Source organism: Oryzias melastigma, linkage group LG5 (assembly GCF_002922805.2).
Source record: "Oryzias melastigma strain HK-1 linkage group LG5, ASM292280v2, whole genome shotgun sequence".
NCBI classification, from domain to species: Eukaryota; Metazoa; Chordata; class Actinopteri; order Beloniformes; family Adrianichthyidae; genus Oryzias; species Oryzias melastigma.
The window spans coordinates 19,078,324-19,099,154 of NC_050516.1; the positions used below are offsets into that span (position 1 = coordinate 19,078,324).

General features: G+C 38.6%; 2 protein-coding genes across 15 annotated transcripts in view; both read right to left on the bottom strand.

Annotated features, from left to right (window-relative positions):
- The window catches only part of im:7151449 (complement decay-accelerating factor), a 7,395-nt gene extending 2,976 nt beyond the window's left edge, over positions 1-4,419 (bottom strand). For 4 of the 11 annotated variants that reach the window (XR_004947894.1, XR_004947893.1, XR_004947892.1 and 1 more), the window contains exons 1-5: positions 4,071-4,419; positions 3,079-3,267; positions 2,876-2,975; positions 2,478-2,548; positions 2,154-2,336 (exon numbers count right to left, since the gene is read on the bottom strand). Coding sequence is in view for 8 of the 11 variants with exons in the window: in XM_036211968.1 (XP_036067861.1) it covers positions 2,154-2,336; positions 2,478-2,548; positions 2,876-2,975; positions 3,079-3,267; positions 4,071-4,152 (625 nt within the window). In the remaining 3 variants the exon portion in view is untranslated. The remainder of the gene's footprint in view (positions 1-2,153; positions 2,337-2,477; positions 2,549-2,875; positions 2,976-3,078; positions 3,268-4,070) is intronic. The other 7 variants (XM_036211971.1, XM_036211970.1, XM_024270336.2 and 4 more) reach the window with 3 other exon arrangements.
- Positions 4,420-6,374: 1,955 nt separating this feature from the next.
- Positions 6,375-20,831, bottom strand: part of LOC112145203 (membrane-associated guanylate kinase, WW and PDZ domain-containing protein 3) — a 146,040-nt gene continuing 131,583 nt past the window's right edge. The window contains exons 9-22 of one of the 4 annotated variants that reach the window (XM_024270314.2): positions 19,739-19,930; positions 18,530-19,174; positions 16,867-16,898; positions 16,094-16,259; positions 15,908-16,002; positions 15,318-15,525; positions 13,872-14,054; positions 13,532-13,717; positions 12,555-12,651; positions 11,968-12,073; positions 10,649-10,786; positions 9,863-10,001; positions 9,597-9,686; positions 8,847-9,447 (exon numbers count right to left, since the gene is read on the bottom strand). In XM_024270314.2, the coding sequence (XP_024126082.1) occupies positions 9,637-9,686; positions 9,863-10,001; positions 10,649-10,786; positions 11,968-12,073; positions 12,555-12,651; positions 13,532-13,717; positions 13,872-14,054; positions 15,318-15,525; positions 15,908-16,002; positions 16,094-16,259; positions 16,867-16,898; positions 18,530-19,174; positions 19,739-19,930 (2,237 nt within the window). In that variant the 3' untranslated portion in view covers positions 8,847-9,447; positions 9,597-9,636. Of the gene's footprint in view, positions 9,448-9,596; positions 9,687-9,862; positions 10,002-10,648; positions 10,787-11,967; positions 12,074-12,554; positions 12,652-13,531; positions 13,718-13,871; positions 14,055-15,317; positions 15,526-15,907; positions 16,003-16,093; positions 16,260-16,866; positions 16,899-18,529; positions 19,175-19,738; positions 19,931-20,831 lie in introns of all 4 variants that reach the window. The other 3 variants (XM_024270312.2, XM_024270311.2, XM_024270313.2) reach the window with 3 other exon arrangements.

Below are 20,831 nucleotides of genomic sequence, written 5' to 3' on the forward strand. Positions count from 1 at the left end.
CTGTAGGTTAGGGGTAACCCTTGTGCTATCCTAGGCATGTTTACATTAAAAGTGGGGTCATCTGGACATAAAATCCTGTCCACCTTTTTCATGGGAGGGATCACACATCAATAACCCTTATGGGGCCTGGACCCCATAAGGGTTAAATGGTTCCTGACACAATCCATTTCAAAGACCTTGGAGTGTGACAGTTTATTGGACTTTAACTTTAAGTTTAATGTTAAATACAGGTGGCCAACAACAAAATTCAGCTTAAAATACATCTGGGCAATGCAGCAATGTGCATCTTTTTTGCCCGTATTATGTGTTGCCAACATGAATTTTATCACTTTTTATGTTGGTTGCACGTAAATATGTCCAAATAGCACTGGCCCTTATTTTTTTGTCATGGTTTTCTGTTTTTGCAGGGGAGTGAGGACCCTCCCTTTTATGCATCTTTGTGTTAAATTTGGAGGAGAATTCTGATGACTCTGGTGCCAGATTTAAACACGGTCATTCTCCAGTGGCGGTGAGAGAAATCAGTTGAGGGTTCTGTACTTACCCAGTCTCACTTCCTGCTTTTTCTTAAGCGAAGTGATAGATGGACTTTAGCTTTCTTTTACAACCTTGTGTTTCTGTTTGACTAGTGTCAGTGTAAGTGTTCATTTAATTGTGCAGTTTTAATTATTTTAGAAGAAACATTCAATAAAGATTATTTGTATATTGCTTTTGACTTTAATGATCACAAATCTTTTATCACATTTATTTATTGGTCCTAAACCTTTTACAAATAATTTTAATGTAAAAGATTACTTGATGCAGTTTTGTTTATAATTAAGAGAAGTGGAAGAACCCAATCTAACAACTTCTGAACAAACGCCTCATCTGCTCTACATAAAGCAATAGTATTTATTAAGGCAGGATTTAACTGTTTATAAACTATTTCATCCTCTTGTGGAAAGACTCTTTTTAAATGTAAGTACCGGTATGCAGATTTTGCTGAATAACTTTTAGGAGAAAAGTCAAATAAGGGTTAAGATATTGAGTAGAGAATGAGTATTAAAGTAAATGAAAAAGAATAATGCACTACATAATTGATAAATTTAAAACAGTGTAAGGCTTTGAACAGAAAGTGGCCATTTTCATGTGCAATGGTTCTCTGGTGAGACCATGGCAACACCTACAGTAAACAAAAACCCATGTTACAGATTAACATTTTATGGGTGTTTCTACACTGGTCGTCTTCAACATCAAAGCAGTTCTGAATGCCTTAGACCACGCTGAAGAATGTCTATGTTTTGGCCTGTTTATTGCAAACAAGTGCCCTTTGGAGAAAAACAGGTTTCCCACTGCATTCCAGACAGACACGGCTTTGATTCAGTTTCCTGATAAAATCAATCTCAGCATGCAAAGATCTCAACTTTCTCTAACTGACTGGTACATTTAGCAAATTTGCATTTGCTGATATTTTTGCAACTATCATTTTTTTGTAGTAATTAAGGCCTGAGTTGTTGTTCAAATTAACATCTTAGTTTTTGTGGACTCTAAAGTTGAATGGGAGTGTAATTCACAAACTTGATGAAATTCCATTTCACTTTTTTTATTCATCACACTGGGCTGCCTTTTTTACATTTTTTATAGGTTTAGCTACAGAAGTACATCTCCTCTGGCATCAGCAGGTCTTTCATGAAGCAAACTCGTAGCCTAAAGGGAAGGTTTAATGTCAAAGATTGTAATATTTTATTGACTTCAGTCTTTCTGGTAACGTGTTGCTGCAACGATAAAGCAAGCTGAATTTTAGTGATGCTGAATAAAAAATGTGGCAGTGAAAGCTCCAAAATGGTTTAGAAATTGAGGATTAAATGATAAAATGATTATTTGATGGGGGTATGTGATTAAAAGAGTAATCCAAACATGATACATAAATAGAAAAGAAAACAAAAACTTACTGAAGACATGTAAGAGTGAATAAAATCGTAAAACTAAAAATACATTTGATGAAAAATATTATCATTTACAAATATTTACAAATAAAATTAGAAAAAAAATGCAAATACATTTAATTATAAGAAACATTGATGGTTCATATTTATCATTAACTTTTATTACTTCAAACACATACAGATTAACTATTCATTTAAATACATAAAAAAAAATACATAACTAGGACTTACTTTCGCATATAGGAGGTCTGGGTGTGTAACCACCATGTTCATCACAGGTAATGATGGAATTCCCAATGAGGGCGTAACCTTCTTCACAGCTGTAATGTATGATTTCCCCATATTTGGGAATGTCTCCACCATTCCAAGACCTCACACTGTTGGCCACTTCAGGAGGAGATTTACAGACAACAACTACAAAGACAAAAGAATATTGAACACAGATTTGGTACAAAAAAAGAACTAAATAAAAGTTTGAAAATGTACAATGATTAAACATAAGAGAAGAGGCAAAAAGGCCAACAAATAAAAGAATACTAACTAGCAAACACTCACCATTACACGTTGCTCTTCCAAACCACCCTAAATCATAGCAATGTATGTGAGCAACACCAAAAAGTGAATACCTGTGTAAAGAATTTAACAGATAAAGACTAGATTGTTTGTATGAAAATGAAAATAAACTGAGGTCACAGCATCAAAGTGGAAAATACAAAATATGTTTAAAATTTAATGTGGGGGAATGAACTCCAGCATTCCACTTACACTTTTAAAGACACTTTTACTATTCTTTAAACATGTTTTTTTTTTTTTATCTGCTATTATGTGTAAGATTAACAACAAATAGTACAGAAACACAAGAAGTTTATGCTTTAATGAAACCTTTCAATATTGGATTGAATCTCAAAGTTTTCTTTTTAAAATATAGTCTGAACACATCAATTTATACTTGCCCTTTATCACAAAAAGCTCGTATGGTGGCACCAAACAGGGTACCTTGACTTAGATCAAACGTCATGTGGGGCTGAGGATCTGGGGGGCCACAGTCCTTTCCTGTAAAGTCAAATGAAAACAGCTCACCTCGTCGCAGACATTTATCAACAGCAGCTCCAGGAATGTGTAGAGAGAACGCAACACGTAATAATAAAGGTCTTACTCTTGCAGGTCAGATCTGATGGTGTCCATTCTCCATTTTTACATGTTGTAATGCCAGTGCCACTTTCCCTGATAAAACCACTGACACATATCAGACTGAGTTGAACTCCTTCAGTGTATTGATCCACCAACATAGATTCTTCTGATAAGTCTATATCGTCTGGTACTGATGGTGGACGAACACAGTCTGCTGCAAGAAGACATATAGACGCAACATCAATGGCTTTAAATCAACAGAATGTTCAAGTACTACGTTAGTTTTTTTCAATTTAGTGATAACATCTTGCTATCCAGCTGCTTTTGTTATAGTATGTAGTTCTTTATTACATGAATAAGATAATAGTAATCACCCTAAAAATATCTACAAAACTACTTTCAATACATTAAATGTTATTAATATACATAATGAACAATTTTTGTGTTAACACAGAGCCCTGAGGAACACCACAAAAAGATAACTAGATGTGTTGAGAAATATTAACATGTTGATCTCTTCCTTCTAGTGTATTGATGAAATTGTAGTTCATTGTATCAATTTTTTTTAAGTCAATAAATACACTAAGCCATTATAATATCTTCAATCGGATCATTTATTACTTAATATTTGGCAATAAACTTTTCTACAATTATAATGAACAGCTTTTTTTTAAATTTCAGAGGTAGCAGTGACATATTTTGAGATTGTTTTTAAACATCATCTTGGTAAACTGGTATAACTTTAGCTATTTTCATTTTGTTTGGGTCATAGCCTGTTTTAAATGATTAACACATATAGAGGGGTTTGGGGATGTGGCTACCTTTTTTTTTAATCAACTTTAAAAGTATCTATGTGGTAACATCAAGTTTGTCCAGTAAGTACTCTTCTTAGTACTATAAGGATTATAAACAAATGTGACCATTTTATTTACATTACAGAAAGAAAGATAACTAACTTGTTATTTGGTTCATAAATTTAACTCATCTAACCGGCGCGAGGTCTCTCCATGCACTAACCTGCTGCGTTCACTGCGAAGAGGTATGTCAACAAAAGGCTCTTGAGTTTTCTTAGTCTTCCAGAGTCCAGTACAACTTCCATAGTTGTATTTGTAGTAAGAGTTATACCAAGTAACTGCTCCTCCGGCACTCCACACTATTATTCTCCACACTGTCACAACAACTACCCGGTTTCTTTGCGATGTACAGAGCTTTAAACCCCGGAAACAAAGAAGGTGGGATCCCATCTCTTCACAATAAGACATTAGATGGAAAACTGGTACCATTTGTTGACGTCACACGCTCATTTTTTAATAATTTATGCTGAATAAACTTTCATTTTAAAATAAAAATGGTATATGTAATAATATTGTTTCATTTTTGGTAGCTTTTGTCCGCTGAAGTCAAAACAAAATTTAATTCAGAATGTTTTATTTTGAAATATTCTGCAGGAAATAACAGTTTTGAAAGCGAACACTGTCCGCCTTCACGGTAATGAATCACATAAGGGGAATATTTAGGGGGAAAAAAGTGAATGCTAAAACATACTTTGTTTGGAAGAGTTTTATTGCTGAACTAACCACAAACGGCGGTTGCTATTCACCCACAAGTGAAACAGGCTGGACTGTATCACAATAAATAAAGGATGAGTGTAATGTGTCGTATGTGTTGTTAAAATCAATACATAAACAAATGAATGCAAAAACTTCTTCCACTTTTAGAATTCAAACAATTTTTATTGTGGGTTATAATAGATAGCGTGTGGTTTTGTGTTGCCATGGAAACCTTACATCAATTTGAACAGGGGCCTGCGCCTCTTTGCCTTACACACTTTTGAGGCTGGATTCCAAGGATCAGCAACCAAATTTAATCACAATGTTGTCTGGGCCAAGTGTCTTCTCCACCCTTTGTGTTGCTGGGGAAACCCCTACACGTATTACTCAGTAACCAGAAAAGGAAAAGTTTAGTCACTTGCAATTGCATCTCTGCACACTTCTGAACATTTTTTAAACTACATAATGCTCCTTTTTTAAAAAGAAAAACATTGATTTAGATCTTTAAAGACAATATTTGAAGAGACTTGAAACACAACCGGTTTAACGGGGAAAATGCAACCGCCCGTTAAAAGTGATGTAAGCAAAATGATATTTGACTTGTAATATGTCTGTATCCCCTCCTTTTTCCTTTTAAGGTTCCAGAAATTACCTCAATGGATACCAGTCGAGCACTGGCACTGCATACTTTTCTTATCTTTGCAAACACCCTGTTCGAGTAAGATGGAGACGCCTCCCATTTTAACAGATAACCCAAATTTATATGCTTCTCCTCTTGACTGATAGTTTAGAAAACATGGTCCAAGACTTGTGTAATCCAACTTGCTTTTAAGCATGGAAAAAAGAAAACATCCAGGGAAAAGTAACTCTTAATGTAACATGGTTCTCCATAAATGATAAGAGAACTTTGAAACTAAAATTTTAAAAATAGTTTTTGTACACCTGTTCTTGCTAAAAAATAATAAATACCATAAAATGTCCTGGCAAAACTAACAAAAAGGTGAATGATGAGGAATTATTCAATGTTTCCTCACTGCTCTTTAAAACATTGATTATGTGTCAATTGTTTTATGTTTTTTTTAACAGTATCTATTTTGCTCAGGCTCAACTACGGCAAGACTGAAACCCTGACTCATTGACACAGTGACACCTAGTGTCATAAAATATGAAGTACTCTGGTTAAAAGATTTCTACTCTAACATGTATTTACTATCCATCATTTTATGCTGTAAACAAATGAGTACATCATTCAAATCACTTTGAGTTATTTAAAATAAAACAAGAACTCGCCCACTTTTTACCAAGGTTACTGTCTATGTATTATATAATATAAAAAAGTCATTTCTTAGCCTTGAGTATTTTAGCCAATCAACAAAATTGGAATACATTAGTATGTTTTTAGCATGGAAAGCCATTCACAAATAATAATTTAAAATGTCTATTTCTTGCTTCCCGAAACTAAGCAAGTTGTTGGGTGTAACATACATGTCTATACACCGCATTAGAGTGTCGTGTAGTTTTATTGTTCAGACTTGAGTCATTCACTGCAGAAGACAATCACACATCCAACCATCGTACACGAAAAACCTGTTGCAAACATCCTATTGTTGTATTGTTTTCTATTTTTAGGACAAAAAAGTTGACTGCTCAATTTAAAGCACTTGATTGGTACTAATTTATTCGTTATGCATCATCACATTGCACGTTTCAAGATATATCAGTATTTTTTTTCCTTGAGTACTTTTTCAGCTTTTTCAAAAACACACAAAAATATGTTTTCAGCAAAACTTTATTTTCAGTGCATGAACAGAATACCATGTCAAGGTTATAGTCTCCCCTTTTCAGTCCAGTTTAAATATTTTCCCTTTTTTCTCCCCACATAAAAAAATAATAGAGATCTAACATACCTCTATTTTTTTTCTCCCCCCAAAAGCACCCACCAAATATTTATAAAGGTGCTGTACAATATACAAACATTTACATCTACTGTCCCTACAGAATGTAGAAGATACCACAAGGATTGTTTCTCTAATGAAGCGATGCAAGGCCACGGTATGATGCAAAGATCAGATACAAAATGGTCCAACTGAAACGAGGGGATACAACAGAGCAGGAGAGACAATAAAGAGCTTTTTCTGATTTGAGACCAGAGTGAACAGCCCTGTACCTGACGCTCAGAGGTACTCATACATGCCCAACTATATTGCACAAAGCCTCACACTTTCTGGTTCAGAGTCAACCAGATTTGTAACCTGAATACTCTCGTACAATCAAACCTCTTTTCAGTTGTCATTCACATATATGCTACGACTCTGCGTTCCCTGAGCTTACCTGAATATGTCATCTACTTAAAGTACAGCGTGTACACTCTTAATTATTTTTAAGTGCTCGTCTTGCACTTGTTTAACAACTCTATAATAAATAATGTATAGATTTGGCTAAATACCAGTCTTACATCAGAAGCATTTTAACATATCAGAAACTCCTTACATCACTCTGGCCTCTATGATACTTCAAGCTACCCTGGCACACAGTTGCACAGCAGAATAGACAGATACATACAATAAAAACCCTATTTCTTTTTTTTAATCAACAGGCAATGACTAAACAATCAGAGACAAGACTAAGCGCTTGAAAAACTTTAAATGATCTGCTATTTTGGCATTTTCAGGAAACATGAAGTATTTGCTAAAAAAAAAACAGTAATACCAGTGCACTGTAAAAGAAAAGCATTGGTAAACGATGCACATCATAAAGAAATCATTGTGTTATGCTACAAGGGCAGATGCAGTGCAATGAAAAATTCTCTTCTCTCTATATATACACATCTATTTTTTTTTTTAATGATAGCAAAGATTTGGTACAGCACAGCAGTTTCGATGGCAAATCTATACATGTCATGAACTATAAAGAGCAATGGTAATTCCTACCACTGAGTTACATTGGAAATAAGGTGACAGCTCAAATAGTTTTTTTAAATTCTATATAAAAATGTTGAATGATTTGGTACAGCTACATATACATACAGTATTTTTCAACTATTATCCCAATAAATTACACTCTTTTTTTTAAATATACACATGGTAAACAAGATCGCAAACCACAAGTTTTCTGGTCTTTTGATGATGTATGAGTGAGTGTCATCATGATACCCAAAGAACAGTCTAGACCAAATGGTAGAGTAAACCTTTGCTCCATTCTGTTTGAAGTCTGCCTGGTGTCAAGAATGAGATTTACAAACAAGAGAGCGCTTCGCCCTCAGTGATGTGCAGAACACGTGCATTAAAGAAAACAGAAGGACAGAGTGCATGCAGTTGTGTAAAACTTCAAGAAAAGAAAGTCCAAATATTTCACAATGGGGATAAACAAAATCCTGTGAGAATCCCACGTGCTGTATACTACAGAACAGAGGCAGGGCATGTCTCGATTCTTTGCATATGGGTCATTGCATTAAATTTCTTTGTTCCACAGGAGGCTCTGAGGACCGGGGCATTTCCACATTTCAGAATGTATCATCTGACAAGGCCCCGAGCGTGCCGCATTTGCTGAAGTCCCACATCAAAGACGCCAGAGCAGCGGACAAGGCAGAGAGGGGGTGCTACGTGCCTCAGTGTTTCACAGGACTCCCACATTACAAGTCTAGTCTAGCTGTGGTCCAAAAACAAAGAAAGTGGCATAATTTGTCCTAACTTCAGTGTTTTCATTTCATGGAAGAACTCTGACAACAATCCACTGATGGTATTGTTAATATTTCCATTGCAGAGGGTTTTTCTTGGTGTGGGTTCACTCACAAAGGCCTTGGAGGACCTCTGCTTTAGAGAGGATTTTGGCAGAGCATGGTACCTTCCAAGGACCAGGGCTAATAGGTTCCTTTGGGCTTTGAAGGCCCCCTGGCATGTTGTTTGCAGAAGCTACAATGTCTTCTACCCTCATATCTTTGTAGTAGTTGAGCAATTTATCCTCACGTATTCTGGGCTTGTTTGCTGACCCTGCAGCATTTCTACTCAGAGTGTCTTTAAAATATGACGATGACTCAGTTTTGTTTGGGCCGCCCTTCCTAGAGTGTCTGCTCTCTGTAGGTTGGCTCTTGCCGTTAAAATCTCTGTACCCTGAGTCTTTGCCTGTGCCTTTCTCACTCACTCCTAATGTCCCAGAGAATGGGGACTCTTTCATTTGCCGCCTTTTCAAGCTTTCTTGATCTCGGCTAGATTTGATTCTTTCTCTGCCCTGAGAAAACCTTCGGATCTCAGGATCCTTGCTACTCTTCTTTTCACTTTCTAAGTTATCACTGCTCAAAGAATGCTTTAATCGCCGGTGAAGGCCTTGCTGATGCTCCATTGGCGGCAAGGTTGCTTGCTGTTGAACGACTTGAGTCCTCTTCAGGCTTGCGGTCTGTGTTTTCACATGAGTCTGAAGGTTTCTGCTGCTGATCAGTTCTGTTTCCTGTGCCGGACTCTCAGTCTTATGGAGACTGTGCCGTTGCTCTTTGGCTTTAGGAAAATTATCCCCAGTATTCTTTGGGCTGCTTAGCTCTCTAGAGACTTTAGCGGACCTCGTCCTCCTGTAGAACTTATCATCATTAACAGCTGAAGATAGCCCGTTGACTTTATTTTCCATCCACTCGCTGTTTTCCTCAATTGAGCTCAAACCCCTGCTGCGGCGGGCCGACGGCCGTTGTGCAGTTCTGGTACTCCAGCTCTGAGACGGTTTTAGTTTGCCAGAGGGGGGTGACAACTCTAAAATGGAAGCCCTGTTCTGATATGGAGAGGACTGAGGGGATGAGTCGGAGAAAAATACATCTTCGGAATAGTTTGGGGATGAATTGGGTTTCTGATCACGATGATCTGAAAGAGAAGCACAAGCTCATACAGTGAACACCAAAAACTCATAAACTTGAGCATAGAAAGTTTTGGGAATTTGAAGTGCAGAAAGAAAGTTATGTTATTGTAGGGGTTAATAACAGTGGGGAAATAGTGAGAAAGAGAAGTTTTACCAAAGTTAAAGAGAAGAGACGAGCAAAAGCATGGATGGTGTTAGTGTTGGTGCTCTGTGTAATAGCACACAGTGGAGGAAGCTGAATTACCTGCATCAAAAGGCAAGAAAAAAAGCCAAAGCCATTAGATTGTTAGAGACTTTTTAAACACAAAAGGCAATTCAATAAGAAATACATAAATGGGCTTAAAATATGAGCTCTAAAAGTTAATAGTATTTAGTCATAGAAACCTAGATGTCCTCAAAATGTCCTAATTTAGTACTCACTGCTGTCTTGAGCGAGTCCTGCTCCAGGTCTCAGCAGCAGAACCACTTTGTTTCCTCCAGCTTGAATCAGGTCAATAGCCCTTGTGTGGGAAATGCCGCGAGCTGGTTCCCCGTTTATCTCCACAATCTCATCTCCAACCTGTCAGCAGGGCAGAAAAACACCCAAACCATCAGGCATGCTCGTGAAACCCTGGAGTGAGCTTTATTATTAGAGATGACAAAATAGCTCAGGATGCAGCATGTGAACGTGTCAGTCCGTTTTAGCTTTAATCACTGTGGACATCAGTCACCACCTTTGGACAGCTAAAGTCACTCCTGCAGGCCACAGTCTGCTAGGTCATGAGACTGATTGCCATAAGCAGCTTCTATTCTGCTCTCTCACTGCAGTCTTCCATCTCCTCTTGATAATGATGATATGATAATCTCGTTCGCGTGGGGAAATTCAAATTTTGCTGAACTATTAGGAGATAAAACAGGGTCAAGTATGGAGTCATCCACCTGCAAAAGGTTTCATTACTTCAGAAGAACTGGTAAAATTATGCGTTCACACCCTCTGATCTTTCCTCTCTATTTCATCATTACTTCTGCATTCAACCCCGATGATTCTCAGCTGTATGTGGGACTCTATCCAGCCGGGTGTTGCCGCATGGAAATTATAACTCCTTTAGCTCCCACCAGGCAAAAAAGAGGTGCCAGACGTGATCTTTTCACGTGTGTACCAGTAACATCTACAAAAAGAACCGCAACTTCCAACTGTGATGAAACTGCAACATGCAGAGCACTTACATGAATCCTTCCATCCATCTGAGCAGGCCCGTCCTCAGCGAGCCTCAAGATGTAGAGGCCCATGTTGTACTCTGTCCCCCCTCGCAAGCTAAAGCCGAAGCCCCTAGGACCTCTCTCTAGCTCCACAGTCAGACAACCCTGGACACAGAGCAAAACTCCCAATATGGAACCTAACTCCCAAATGACATCACACCGTTTGGACTGCCTTATTATGGACATTGTGGAAAGAAGGAATTCTAATGAATTGATTTTGTTCTTTATACAAAGATCAAAGCACCGCAATGGGAAGTCCAAGGAGCTCAGTACAGATCACACAAATGGCATTTTTCTCTAATGAACAACAGCTGTTTTGGAAAGTTGAGTTAAAACATATTTATACCAGAAACTATAAGGATTTGTTGCAGTTTCCCCAAATTTAAGGAATCTCAAGAGCTATGCAGAGGATGAGAGAATGTAATTCACATCAAGGTGAAATGAGCAGTGAGAAGCAGAGGAATGCTCATGCCTGACACCTAAGAAGGTCTAGTGCGCCATCTACTGCTGGGGCACTGCCAATGCAAACACCTCAAGCCTCCAATACTCCTGAAGATCTTTTTAGTATCAAAAGAGACGAAAATAGAGGTTTTGTAGCAATAATAGTTCTAGATATTATTTTTGATGATGCCAGTCTCAAGTTCTTAGCTGCTTTATGGACATAGTAAAATTGTGGAACTAAAGTAATCACGGATGGCAACTAATGAGAGATCATTCTCCTGTACGTACACTAAATGTTAGCTCATAAACCCTTTGTTTGTTCATATATATAAACAGGACAGATAATTGTGTTCCAGGCTGCAACTTTTTTTTTTTTTTTACTAAAAATGTATTTTTCTTGTATTTTTTGCTGTCACAATCAACTCATATTTCATGGGAATAGGGAGCAATCACCGTGGAAGCGGCAGAAACGATATGTTTCTGTTAGAAAATCAGAAAAAAACATCAATCATCTGCTTCTTTGTGATTGATTGATTCATGTACCTATTCTGACAACAACAAAGCCGTTAATCAAAACCATCCATCCATCTTTTGTCTCAAAAACAGACTACATAGACTACCAGTGTTCCTTTTTATTCCCTTTTCTTCACACACTTGTGCTCCTGTTCCTTCATAGCACAAATATTAAAAGTAAATGCTGAATTATGTCAGTCTCAGATCTTGATAGATTTTCTATTTTTTAACACAATGTACAATTAATTATAAGTGCATATTCTGCAAGAAGTGAAGTTTTAAAAGATTGACAAAGCAATATACAGATAAAAGAATACAGACTTTGTTCTTACCTGGTTGGGTCCGGTCACACACAGTGCTCCCTGCTCACCAAGTGAAAGGGTTTTGTATTCTGATCTGCTCTGTCCTTCTCTTTTCTCCTCCAGGTCCAAGTTATACCTACAACAAATACATGTATTCACTTGTATCTGTTCCAAACAACAAGCTGCAGGCCACCTATCTAATAAAGATTCTTAGTAAATCCTAAAATTAAATTAAATGCCGCATGCCAAAAGCAAGGATTACATTCTTAAAAAAAAAACTTAAAAAAAAAACATGAATTTGCACATTATCTGCACCAGGCACTTTACCCTGTAAGTGTTTACCTTAATGCTTGAATGTGTTAAATCTTTGCTCTTTACAGAACATTTTTTTTACAAGAAATTCTACGAACACATGTAAATGTTGGTAATGCAAGCAGATGGTGCATTTGAGAAGCAATTTTAATAAGATGACTGTTACCAATAAAATCTTTATTTTAGGAGGTTTTGGAGCTCTTTTCTGTTAGAGCCATTGGTTTCTGTGCAGTTGTTTTACGCCAGTAAGCCCACAACAACAGCAGAGGTTGTGGAGATTAGAATTCTCTCTTCAATGTACTTACCTGTCATCCAGTAGACCTGATCTTTGTCCCATGGCTCGATGTTGAAGAGCTGGACTCTGTTTAGCTGAACTGGCTCCAGATGGAGGCCCCTTATATTCTAAAATACAATCAAACATTAGTGCCTCTTTATGCTGCAAATATGATCATTTAAATTGCTTAAATATTTCAATAAATACATAAAAAACTGATTTGAGTTTCCTTTAACCTCAACAAACATTTGAATTGCACTAAAGCATAACTTCATCCATTTAAAATGTAATCGGTTAAACACTAAAAATCTAATTTTGTTATTTTAAAATTCCAAACAATAAAAAAGACACTTTAAAAAGTTCCAAATCAACACTAATTCATTTAACAATCAACATGCTGTTATCGAAATGTAATAATAATACTGATAATAATATAATATTAAAAAAAATAATAAAAATCCCACCATTTACCTGAAATTAGAATTGGCATTTGTTTCAAGTAAGTTGTAAAATTATAAACAAGTGAAGAATTTGATTATTTCTTAGTATAGAAGAAACAAAGCCTGAATAAAATTAACATTCAAATCAACAGATTTAATTTAACATCAATGAATGTCTCAAAACACTGAAACTAAAGCATCTAAACACATTTCTTCCAATATTTGATGTGTTAACTTTTCCCATTTTAAATGATTTACCCTAAGTGTTCTGCAAAGAAAAAGCTTTTCCAGTGACATAATAATATTTTATTTGAATCATTCCCCTCTAATGTATTCAGTCCTTTTAAAGGGAAAACCAAAGATGAATATTTCATTTACTGGATGTTTTTCTGATACTAAATTCTCAACATGAGCGTTATCATTTTAATTTATTCCAATTTTATGCAGAGTTGATTATCTGCTTAAGCTGCAAAATTAATTTATCACTGGTAGATAATGAATTTTACAACTAATAAGGTCTATTAACATCTACAAGGAACACAGTTAAAGGGCAAACAAAGACGCTAACCATCTTCAGGAACCACCGTGAGGGTGACAACATGGCCAGCATCCTTAATAAGCTGAACAATGTCATTGTGGGATAGCTCGATAATGGAGCGGCCGTTGACTGCTGAGATACGATCTCCGACGTGCAGCAGGCCACAGCGGTCAGTTGGGCTGCCTTCAATGATACGGCCAATTTTGTGAGGGATAACTGCAATGACAGTTCAGGGATAAATGAGACATCACGACCGTGAGATTGTTTTTAAATATCTCTTCAATCGGGACAGAATACACCTATCGTGGGCTCGTAGTGACTTTGTGCTGCATGTCAGAAATCAGAGAAAACAGAAGAATTTCCATCTTACCTCCATAGGGGGGTTTGCTTTTGGATGTGAGGATGACAAATCCAAAACCCTCAGCTTCTTTGCGATGGAGCGTGATGTCAAAAGACTCGTGGTCCAGGGCGCTGGGCATTGGTATGCGAGGTAGCCTGGGGGACCCATTGACCAGAACAGGAGCCATTTCCTGACCCTCATCATCACCTGCATCTGATTTGATGATGATGAGAATATTTTAAACGGATACCAAAGTCATTACATTTTTACTTTGTTCTGTCATTTGGAAACTGCTAATTAGCCTTATAATCCAAGACAGTTGAGATAAGTGTGGATTTCCCAGTTTTAGTGCAGACAAAGTCAATCTGGAATAGCAAGAAAGCCCTTGACCACTCATGCTAAAAATGGTGATCAGCATCACAGGTCAAGCGATTTTGTGGGTCAACAGGCTCATCGGAATATATTAGGCAATTTTCTGCATCAGCAAATGATTTAAAGTTCATTTAAATACAGGCAGATGAACCTAAAGACAGCTTTTATTCTGGCAGGATCTACAGCTTATTGATTACCTGACTTGGTGGTACCTCTAAACTAAATCTATTATTTGACAGATTTCCAGTTTTTATTTTTAGATGAGGTGCTGCAAAACACTCAATATTACGTTAAGCTTCTAAGGAGTTTATTAATATGGCCTTTGTAGACAAAGGTCTCACTTTAGATGTTAATGAATCTTATTAAGTGTTTTAATAAACATTATTTGGCTTTTTGTGCTGATAAACACATTAATAATGTTTGTTAATGGGTTAATAAACTTTGTTAGGGAATCTTATTATAAAGTGTTACCTTTATTTTCCTCTAAATAGACAACCACCCTAATCAGAGGAGAAAAAATGTTGTTTTTTTTGTTCTTATCTTTCAAAACCTTTACCTTTCTAGATTTCCGTTGTTACAGGTTACATGTAAATACTCTCACAGAGAGGGACCTGCTTCTACTAATAATGGAATAAAACATGTAATACTCTCCTGAAGATTTATTAAGCTACTCATTTATTCATGAATATAAAGGGGAACTAGCACACACAGGCAGAGATATTAACTTATTTTAGTGCAGGTGAGACACATTTTGTTTTTTAAAGCTGTAAGGCCCACACTATCATGTTTAGTGTTTTGTATTAGTAAAGAAATGTGTTGAAATTCTTAGATACATCTGCCAACTACTCGTAGCACTGCTATATTTGGATGCGGCATAATTCTGTGTTCAAAAATATTTTATATGAAGCTATTACTTTTAGCATGCTGTATTAAATAACCTGTAAACACACTCATAGGCAGAAGGCTCAGTCAGAAACGTCTGACAGACTCATCCCTCACCTCAAAGCATTCAGTTTACATGTCCAATGACAGTATAAAGTCTCTGGAGGCTTTATCTAAAAGCAGAAACACATGTCCTCAGGTGTCGTCTGTGTTGTCGCTCACCTCTGTAGATGACCTTGCGACGAACAGTCAGCATGACTTGACCATTACGGGCAGCGTTAGTCATGAGGTCCAACACTTGTTTGTGTGAACGGCCTTTGACCATCACACCATCGATCCCAATGAGCTCATCTCCCGCTCTGAGACGACCATCTTTCTCCGCAGCTCCATTGGGCACAATGGCCCCGATATACACCTGGGGGAACACATTCTGGAATAGGGTTATTAACATAGAATGGAGTTTGGAATACATGAATACAACTACAATGAGATTGTCTGTTTAATCTTAGCAGTTTTTTTTTTCATAAAATAAAATTGAGTGCTTTTTATAATTAAATGAGTGTTTGGCACTCAAACAAAGATTAGAAAAAGTAATTAATATTGCCCATTCTTTGAATTCCCCATCTATTGCAAAAATAGGCCTATAGATTTTTCGGCAGTGAAGGAAAGTGGAAAAAGAAGAACACCACACACATTAAGCACCAAAGATAGGGATAAAAGCTGATGTCTCTCACTTAATTTAGTAAAAGAAATCACATTAATCATGCAAAACTACCAAGCAAATCCTTTTAAAGCCCACTGGTAATACTTACTGGCTGTTGTGGACCTTCTCCTCCCAGAACACGAAAGCCAAAGCCTGTTTCAATGTCTCTCTTCAGAAAAACATCAATGTCTTTGGTGTGAGGTTCTGTAGATGAATAACAAGTATTAGTGATTTTGATAGAAAGACCTCAAGTAACTGTTCCTGCGCAGGTAATGAAAGGGAAGTCTTCTCTTACGTCTGCTCTCCAGAAGGGCTTTGGACTTCAGGTACATTTCTGTGGCCTCTCGCTTTGGGGAGTCGGCGGAGCGCAGGGTGCTTGTGTTGGAGTGGTAGGTCAAGGCCTGGGGGGTTGCATCAGAAACTCCATCTAACGTTTCCATGCTGGCCGTCAGTTCCTGTCTCTGACAACAAACGCAGATCCCGTCAGGTCCACATCTCCGAAGAACATCACAGATTCATGCTCCGTTTTCAGAGGCTCATTATTTTTAAAGAAACGACTGAGCCTCTTGTGATAACAGACTTTGAAAGGTCAGTTCACTGGCTCCTTCATTAACAAAACACATTTTGGCTTGATTTTTCTCATCACTCTTTGAATGTCTTGAGTGCCAACCACTGGGATTTGATCTAGGGAAGAGAGCTAAAGATTTCCCAAAGGGTGTGACATGCCTTCTCATGTAGACAGGCCGGCGTCTTTATCTAAAACTGTTGTATTAATGATACCACCATATCTGGAGAGCCTCATCCATGCCTCATTACCGCGGCAATCCCCAGACAATAGCCCATAGAATATGAATAGTGAAAAGAGGTAATTAAGACTGTTTTGGGAGCAAACAAAAGAGGACTCAGAGAAAGATAATCAATATTCAAATTTCCTGCTATCATTTAATTTGATGCAAGAGAGGCTTAATAGTTAAGCTGAAGGACAAAAACATTTTTGAAATTAAACTGAAGGATGTGTTCTCCCAGTGAGACAGAGAGCAGGGAAGAAAAAGATGTGTTTCTACTCACAGGCTTTAAAGACTTCACAGGCGATGTCTGACCTATGGACACACAAAGACAAAAGATATTTTAAGATCAACAACCATCACTGAAGACATCATCCACCAGATGGCAGTCTTTCTTTGACTAACACAACAGCGGTGGGCAGATAGAGTGAGGTACTTATATCCTGAGTGATGTACCTGCTAAAGAGAGCTCTATTAGGCATTTTTTGTAACCAACCTCCAGATTCAAAACAAAATACATTGTCATGAAGAACTGAGCGCACTAAGACTGTAGAGCTAAAAGAGCTGGTGAAAGCATCAGAGATTCATGCGTGACTCCATGACAGATCACTCTCTTTGTGGCCCGTGATAACTGTACGGTCCACCCACATGTTTCGCATGTTTCATTTGAATCACTCAGATAGTCCTTCACCCACCGTCACTCCTCCTCAACTCCCCGCATTAATCAAATTAACAAACAGTCCTTTGGAGTCTGCATCCCTCAGGGCTTGGACTAATGCTTGGCCCAATAAGACCCGATGTGAGGTAAATGGAGCCTGATGTGCTGTAAAAGGAATAAAATGCTGCATTTTTTTATTTCTCAATGCTGCAAAAGTCTTGAAATTGAAAGTGTGTTGTAAAACTGAAACACACCTAGCTTGTTCTTAACCACAGCACAGATTTCCACAAACAGGAAGCCTCCTCCATGCCAAAGGCCATTGTCTAATGAGGGTTAAAGCTGGCACTCGCGCTTTGGTTGTAAAGGCTGCATGAAGCTTAGCACATATCCCTCATAGGTGGAGTCATGCAGTGCATCAGTCGAGCATCACATGGTGGAGTGTGAGTAGTGTGGGCGTTTCAAAGATGATGGAAGGAGGTTAAGGCGTGGTTATGGGAGGAGGCCCTGGAGGACGGTCCCTCTATAGGCGTTTAGCCATGGACGATAGGAAGGCCACGGCTATAGAGGCATGCAGAATTCCCCTGCGCTCTGCTGATGATCAAAGCCAATCCGGAGTTCATTGAGTTGCGCAGTGAGCCCCCTGGGGCAGCAGGAGATGTAAGCAGGAGACATTTGAAGGGTGCCTTCCCTCCTCCCGCTGCTGCTTGAAATCAAGCACATCCCCGCACTTATGTAATTCCTGCTTTCAGACTTGTAACAGAGTGCATTACGCCTCACTGGGAGTTGTCATAAACACAGGCATTTTGACTGGATGCACACAAGAGGACTGCTTGAAAAATGCCTGGGGTGTGCAGTTTGCATATGTAAAGAAGCTGCAGATGACGGGGAAGAAATATAGCACTGAAGGACCCAGTCAGATCATCATCTGCAGCAGCTAGAAAAGTGCTTTTGGATCTATCAAGTGGATGAAAAAAAGCAGCAGTGATTTTACGCAGGCTGCAAAAAGTGGCATCACCCAGCCCTTAAAACGAAATCATGTGTTTTCACTCAGTGCCCCTCAAACCAACCACAGCACCCCCTCACCTCCTGTCAGTATCAGCACTATGATCTGAATTCCAACGGGCACTGCAGAAGTTGCATCGACAGTAACAGTACATTATGTAATGCACACGAGGGCAGGAATGAATGAGAACAACACATGGATACAACGAGAGGAAAAAACAAAAAGACAGGCAGGAGAGAAGCAGCAAAACAGACTGACGCAAACACGAAACAGAGCGAGATTTACCTCCTCTCAGCACCAGTACGTTGACCTCGCTGCCCACTTGGAAGTCTTTGAGGATATCTACCACTTGTGCATGGCTAAGTGTTTGGACGTTTTGCCTGTCAATCTCCTTGATCACATCTCCTTTCTGTAGGCCGCGGCACCACTGTGCATCCAGGATCATCTTCACCTTCTGGCCAAGTGGACAGTCCGCAATGGCAAACCCAAACCCTCCTGGTCCCTTAATCAGTGGCACACTAACCAGTTCTGGCTGAAGCATCGTGGTGGCAACCTCCCTATCAGGCTGCCTACCATTTGGCACTGTGGCCACAACAGGGCGGCCGCTGGCATCAGTGGTTACGTAGTGAAGATCTTGCGAGGATCCGTGTAGTACGTCCCCTTTTACGAGCAGCGGTTGCCCGTTGATGAGGGGCACGGCCGTCACCACCTCTCCGCCATGCAGCCCCTGCTGGGTTTGAGTTCCAGGTGGAGGCGGAGGAGGGGGGAGCGGGTCGTCGCTGTTTAGGTCGACATCAGGAGGAAGGGGGTAACCGCGGCAAAGAACCATGTCGACATATTGGTTGATGGGAACCGACTGGAACATCTTCACCACCTCTGGATGCGTCTTCCCCAGCACGCACGTCCTGTTAATTTCAACGATCACATCACCTGACACAAAAGGAAATGAAAAACGGAGTGACAAAAGGGAATACTTGCTCCGATATTTAATCTAGACATCACTGCTCTACATTTCCTCGCAAAGCTCTGCTTCCTTTGTCAGACATCACTCCCCTGAAATGTCCCTTTCCCCTTTGCAGCTGCTGTATTTCCATTTTGGCAGCCCTCTATATTGCTTTTATTTCCCTTTATCTCATTCATTCCTGCTTTACTTTGCTGTGCAGTCCTGAGCTCCCACAGCAACTGCAGAGCGGAGACAGTTGTAGATTCCTGTCACATTATACTGTCGAAACGATCACACCCAAACACACAGTTCAACACACACAGCTTAAGGCACGACTCCCACAGTGATCAGGCTGCTTGCTTATATACTAGGCAACAGAGTTGCTTTTATTATCGTATTGAACCCGTGGGACACTGTCAGGTTAAATGAGAACCATTAAGGTAAATTTAACACCTCCAGGTGTCTCTCTGCAGCGTGCAACACATTCCTGCTCTGGCTTATCTCTCACATGTTATGTTTTATCTTCAGTGCATAAACATCTGTTTTCTCACCAGATGCCATCTTGTTGTCCTGAGCAGCAGGGCCATCGCTGAGCACATTCTTCACCTGCAGAAACTCATCTGTGCGATCCCCTCCAATGATGGTGAACCCGAAACCCTGTGAGCTTTTCTTCAGAGACGTGTGGTACATCTCTCCCTTCAGCTGGCTGGGGTCTGCAGTGAAGCCCGGTGAAGCTCCTTTACCTTGAAAAAAAGAAAGTATTGCCAAATTATGCACACATGAAAGGTTTATGACTAAAATTCACATTTTAGAAAGTACACCACATATAAATCCACCATTACAGATAAACCTATATCTCTTTTAAAGACTGCAAAACCCATCCACCCCGTGCTAAACTTTAATTACACGCATTGTGAGCTGAGAATCAACATATTAATTAGTGATTTAAAGTTAATAAGCGTGATGCATATTTTAACTTGATAAACTCATCAACTGAGACCTTTTTGTGCAACCCTGACAAGAAATGAGTTGAGACTGAAAGATAAAAAGACAAAATTGTAGCTTAAGGGGATCATTTATTTCCTTACCGCCAATAAAAAATCGGTAGAGCAAGAAAAGGACATCACCTTTGACAGAAAGTAATTTTATTTAATAGTTTTTTAATATCTGGCAAATTTAATCAATGATATAGACAAAAAAAGGTTGAGAAATGTCAACTTTTTAAGACTCCAGTATGGAACAATTACAGGTTAATGGTGATTTCAGTGTGAAGCAGCTGTGAAGTATGCAAACAAAGGATGACCGGGGTTACCCTGCATCACACAAGCACATTGATATCAGCACTATTATTATTATTATTATTATTATATTATTAGGAAAAAAAGATATCAGCACTATTATTATAGACACATCAGCTACCATCTCGCTTTTTGATGTTTTCTTTCTTTTTGATTGGAATGCATTACTGGATTGACTCAAAAGCTAAAGGACACCCAAAATGATTTATAGTCCCTACTTAGTCAAACTTCCTTTCATAAATTAAATAATTTTAATTTCCATTTTTGTGTACAAAATATGATAATTAGCAGATGTGTGAATCAGGAAACACCACAACGTTTTTGAAAAATTCTGAATTTCCAACTG